Here is a 6,002-nt window from a genome sequence, read left to right as displayed (position 1 = left end):
AAAGCACATTTAATTTCCCATGTTAGCAGCTCTTCTCTTTCAGAAGATTGAACTCTACTTTAAGTGCTATAATAGATAACTACCACCCTCAATCTCACCACATTCAGTCATCCACCCCAGGGATACGAGGCACAGTGGCTCAGTGGCTTACTGACCCTGAAGATGGTCTTTGCACTAGCAGTTCGAGTCCTAGCACTGCATGGCGGGTTGAGCTCCCGTCACTGGCCTCAGCTTCTGCCCACCTATCAGTTCAAAACAGTATTAGAGTAGATAAATAGGTACCATTTAGGTGGGGAGACGAGTCGGTGCTTCATGTGGACGGTTAGAATCCTGCTGGTGCCGGACCTTCCCGGGTGCAACATCTGTTTATGAGGCAGCTTCAGTGGAGAGAGAGAGTCCCGGATGTCGCTGCAGGAATGCCGCTCACCTTTCTTTCTGGTGCAGAGCTAGCTCACCCCGTGGCACACCTTGGAAAACACATGTGAGCCAAACAGGGATAGCAATCTTAGACAGCCAAACTACTATTCTGCATTAGGATTGTAGTCTCCTGGCTAAGGTAACATCACCATATGCTAAATAAATAAATAGTAACCACAGGGATGTATTGTACCAACATAAAATAATTCTGTGGACAAGTGTTCTATTGAGTTAGTTTTATGTTAGCGGAATTCAGTCCCTACATATAACACAGGTGGTCTAATGATAATGTCTGTGTCCCAAACAATTCATGATTTCTCTTTTCACCTCATCCAAGTTAGTGGTCATCACTACATTTTATGGTAATGAATTTCATTAATTATGCACAGGCTGACAATATTTTGTTATCCCCTTCTGACAGAAGGAGAATGAGCAGTACTGGGGTTTAGGGTTCTCTTCTGGATATACTTTAGATGTCAGTGTGTGACATTGTTAACATTGTTAATATTAGAAGCAAGTTTGTCAACCATGGGCCTCCCAAATGGCGTAAGTTCAGTTAAAGTATTAAAAGTGCAACATTCAGAAAGCCACAAAAGTGCCTATATCTTTGCACAGACATTTGCATAGAGGCAAAAATATTCAAGCTGCCAAAGAGCCATTGTAGTCCCTCTAGAACAGGGGTGGTAAACTCACATCGTCAGGGCAGCGTCACATGACATATTGGGATGTTTTCCCCCTTCGCTAAACCAGGCGTGGCCAGCGCGTGACACATCCGGCCTGCAGGCCCGGAGTTTGACAGCCCTGCTCTAGAAGACATTTGCACATCTGGTTAGAAATCCAGATAAGAGGGCAAAACCTTTGCCTGAATTGAGAATATAGATACTTTCACAATGATCATAATTTGTAGGAACATCTGGCAACATCTGTTAATTTTCCAGAATTTAAGCATTACTAGAGTTTGGAGGGGAAACATTTTCAAACCACCCATATGTTCATTACTATTTCTGGCATGCCTACGTACAACAAAACATTTAAAGATAATTAAATTAGCATTAGTAGCAAATTGTCATCAAAAGGAATTAGATAATTTTTTCTTCTCTTGAAATAGCGCAGTTTTCAAAACATTATAGTTATGACTACAAATTGATTATTCAGTTGCAAAACTAAAAGTGATTTTCAGTGGGTACAGAAGTACTATATCCTAGTCCTTGCTTACAGTATATCATGTATTATAAATGCAAACTGCTGTTTTTCAAAATTCAGAGTTTCATTGAGTAATCCATATTTAATGCCTTCTCCACTGACTATTCTCTATAATTCTCTAAAGCTTGTCAAACAGTGTAATCAGCATCCACCAATAATTTGTGAAGTTCACTTGCATTGCTGATAAAATTACTAGTCCACCTTACTCTTTAGTTTTTTGATATATATTACTGAGTGACTATTTTACTGATAAGAGTTTAAGAAGCCACTAAGGTAAAATCAAAATTTAAATTACAGGTTTGCATTAGTTCTTATCTAAACAGTATGTTATTAGAAAAGATCTATGGTATCTCGAAATAAAGTGTTACTCAATCCATTGGTGTAATATTAAGCTGGAGCCTGTTAAAACAGATCTTGCAAGCAAAAGGAAAACGTTAGTTTAGAGTCCAGTGTGGGTTACACTCTTCAATGCTACTTCAAAATATTTGCATTTGTAGGTATGGAAATATTTAAGGAAAAGTTTATTATATTGAATTAAGTAAAAAAAATATTCAATCCATTTGTGTCTTATCAAGCAAGAGCTTATTAAGATCTTACGAGCAAAATGAAAATGATTGTCTAAAGTCCAGTGAGAGTTACATCCTTCAAGCTACTTCAGGATGTTTGTGTTTTAAACATTTAAGAAAAACTTTTTTTATTATATTGACTTAATCAGTTGTAATCAAAGTACTTTCAAAAATTCTAAGCCCACTCAATGGCTTCATGTCAAAACAATTTCTGACTCATAAGGAGCAACATTGGGGGCTGATAAAGAAATAACCTTTAAATTACTGCCTGTAGCATGCTGCAGATTCACCATTTTCTGGCAAACAATACTAAGAGATTGCATATAAAATGGCATTGAGTGTAATCAAAAAGGATCATCTTACCCCTTTTAAACAAACATTAATACTGAGGAAAAATTGTATCATACTAATCTCACATGTGTAACATATTTTTAGCCTTATTCTAGAGAAATGTGAGGAATTAGATGCCAATATGAATGAATGAATAAATGCTGGAAGAAATAGACCGTGAACAAATATGGTTCTTAAGCAGTGATTTTTCAATGTTGCTGGGTAGAATAGATTTTTGACTAGCAGGAAAAATGAGGATATCCAAATCACTTAAAATAAGCAGGATTTTGCTAACTGGCCTATAATCGGTATTCACGAATTTGGAATTGAGGGTTAATAAAATCAGACATACAATTCAATTTTATATTGAAACTATGGTGTATCAAAATCAGTACAGTAGAAAAAATATTTATAAAAGCTTGCCACTTTATTTGTATAGAAAACAGAGTAGTATTAGACCCACAATAAATTATTGGTGCATTTCCAACAGGTATTTATGGGAATACTGTGGGATGAAAAAAAACCCCACTTCATATACATCTTTATATGGATAATTTAAAAAAAAACTTCAGAGAACTCAGACATAGTAGTAGCTTTAGTAGGTTTACTCTGAGGAAAGCACATATTTAAAATGTAGACAAAAATATCAGAAAGCAAGGAATAAAAGAACTCTCCTTGATTTAATTCAAATTTGCCATCTGGCATTGCAGTATTTTGAAATCTGCATTGAACCATACTCATAACCTAACTATAAACATCTACAAATACATCTTTTGGAGTTTTCATTTAACCATAAACCGCTATACTGTTAATAATTTCTGCATGCAATGTAATTAGCTCTTTCCCGTCTTGTCAAAATGGTCATGTACAATATAATGTGTTTTTTTTCCTTTAATGTATATGCTTGCAAACAGTTTCCATGACAACATTTAGGTCAACCGGACAGAGGCCTAAACATTAGCTTAACTAACGTACACAAAGAATATAAAAAGCAGTTCATCGTGAGGTTTTTTTAAATTGGTCAATTGCGTTTTGGAGAGCTGATACTTCTTTTGGAGATTCTCCTCGGAAAGCGGCTTATTCCGGCAGCCTCCATTTCTTCATCCACGGGTGTGAATTCTGGTTGTGCGACATGAGGATAAGCATAGGATCCTAGATAGGGCTCTGGCTGATCTTCATAAAGATCCTCGGAACCATACAGTTGGTAGGAGTTGTGGGTTAATGGCACAACTGGAACGTCTTGATCTGTTGGATCCCCGTAGCCACCTTAACCCACAAAGGAAAGACACAATTAACACAAGAGGGAATTAAAGAATTAAAGCTAGAGCAGGGGTATCAAACTCAAGGCCCAGGGGCCAGATCCGGCCCGCGGGGTACTTCGAACTGGCCTGCGGGACCGTCCTGGAAACAGCGAAGGACTGGGCCGCGGTGCTTCTGCCAGCGAAAATGGACTCCCGAGCTCTGTTTTCGGCTGCCAAGGCTTCCTGCAACCCTTTGCCAGTGAAAACATAGCTTGAGGGCCCTCCTAAGCCCTGTTTTCAGTGGCAGAGGGTTGTAGGAGGCCATGACAGCCGAAAACGGGGCTTGGGAGCCCATTTTCACTGGCAGAGCGCTCAGGGCCACCACAAGACACCTGACATGAGTGACAAGCTGGCTACACCCATCCTGGCCATGCCCACTTTGGCCAGCCAAGGTCAAACACAACCATGATGCGGCCCTCAATGAAATCGAGTTTGACACCCCTGAGCTAGAGCATCTCTAGAAACTCAGTCCATTTTAAACATCAAAAAAATATATATAATCAGAAAATAATTTGTAAAATTAAATAATCAACATTAATCCAACCAGGGAATTTGTTGTTAATTGTTAGAACTATATAAATAATCTCATATAGTTTTTTTAAAAAAGAGTCCCTGTGGATTTTACTCCGCTAGTCGTTTGGACTATAAGGGACGGTGCTCATCTCCATTTCAAGGCCATTGAGTCAGCACTGTCTGAAGACATTTCCACAGTCATATGGCCAGCATGAGGTCATGGAGCACTGTTACCTTCCCACCGTAGTGGTACCTATTTATCTGCTCACTTTTGCATGCTTTCAAACTGCTAGGTTGCTAGGAGCTAGGGCGAGAACGGGAGCTCACTCCACCACATGGTGCTCGGGTCTCAAACCTGGGCTGCTGGCTTTCCAGCTGAGAAGCCCAGGGGTTAACCACTGAGCTACCACGCTGTCCCAATCTTACATAATAACCTTCCAAAAAGTGGGACTATTTATTTATTACTAATGTTGCATTAATCATATTGGGAACATTGCAGTCAATGTGAAATGATTGTCATGCAATCCTTATTAAAGGATTTAATTTTTTTTTAATCAAGATTTGGTCTGCACCTATACTGCATTTCAATTATATGTCTTGTCAAGTTCAGGGACCATTGCCCTATACCATCAGTGCTGTTGGTTGAAAAAGCGTGAGGCAGTTCAATAATCATTTCTGATCTTTGTCCAAATGAAAGAAAAAACAAACTCTACCCGAAATCAGTTTCTTTCACCTTCCATATTGGTAGCCATTGTAAGGGAATGAGCCTTTAAAATTGAAAATGAACAATGGTAAGGGGTGGGGGAAAAGAGGGGGAAAGGATAGGAGTAAATGGACAACAAAGAAAAACATACAGGTCAGTAAAAGACATTTCAGAGGCCAGGCTGAAGTATATACATTAATCTTGCATTTTAAATCTACATGCAAAGTTTGAAGCACCCAGGCCAAATTGTATCTTTCATTGAATTTGTAAAGACATCTTTCTGGAAATCTGAATGCACAATTATTTGTTATGTGTAGTTGTTTACCGATTCAAAACAACAAAGCAATTTGGCAGGTGCAGAACTTTTAACAATCCATTCTCCTACTTTGTAAGAGTGAATTTATTTTCATTTTCAAATACTATATCCATGTTGAAATTAGGCAGAATACAATCACCACCTTAGCTGAGAAGGGTCAGAATGTTTACTAATAAAATTCTATTCTTCCACGTAAGTGTAGACCTACCGAGCCAATTAACGTGCAGGGCCTCATTAGTAACTTCACAGTAAAAAACAAAATAGCACCGGTTCATCTAAATGCATCTAAATTTGTTCCCCTGACATACTCACTGTTTTGTTATTCTTCCAGTCTGAATCTGCAAAGAGCTGCACACAAATAGTTAGCATGCATTCAAGTTTGCAAAAAGATGTCACGTTTTACTTGGATACCATGTAGAGGTTGTGGTCAACTTCTGTTCCCTAAAGATTCATTGAACATTCATTACAGTTTGATCGAGGATGCCTAAACTTAAACATGCCACTAAGGTTGGATGTAACTAAACATTAATTATAAAGCTTCTTAACTTGCAAGATCCAAAGGATTGTTTCATGCTGCACAACCCAACACGTTGAAGGATCCCATGCAATTTAGCTATTCATGCCAAATTTCCCTCTGTTCCTTTTTGTGGCCT

At 38.4% G+C, this 6,002-nt stretch overlaps 1 protein-coding gene across 2 annotated transcripts in view; it reads right to left on the bottom strand.

Annotated features, from left to right (window-relative positions):
- Window positions 1-2,924: 2,924 nt before the first annotated feature.
- COL14A1 (collagen type XIV alpha 1 chain) overlaps window positions 2,925-6,002 on the bottom strand; it is a 151,470-nt gene continuing 148,392 nt past the window's right edge. The window contains exons 48-49 of one of the 2 annotated variants that reach the window (XM_034422237.2): window positions 5,044-5,097; window positions 2,925-3,782 (exon numbers count right to left, since the gene is read on the bottom strand). In XM_034422237.2, the coding sequence (XP_034278128.2) occupies window positions 5,060-5,097 (38 nt within the window). In that variant the 3' untranslated portion in view covers window positions 2,925-3,782; window positions 5,044-5,059. The remainder of the gene's footprint in view (window positions 3,783-5,043; window positions 5,098-6,002) is intronic. The other variant, XM_034422236.2, reaches the window with a different exon arrangement.

This window comes from Pantherophis guttatus, chromosome 3 (assembly GCF_059756535.1).
Source record: "Pantherophis guttatus breed Tessera chromosome 3, ASM5975653v1, whole genome shotgun sequence".
In the NCBI taxonomy this organism is placed as follows: domain Eukaryota; kingdom Metazoa; phylum Chordata; class Lepidosauria; order Squamata; family Colubridae; genus Pantherophis; species Pantherophis guttatus.
This window is presented reverse-complemented; position numbering and strand designations above follow the sequence as displayed.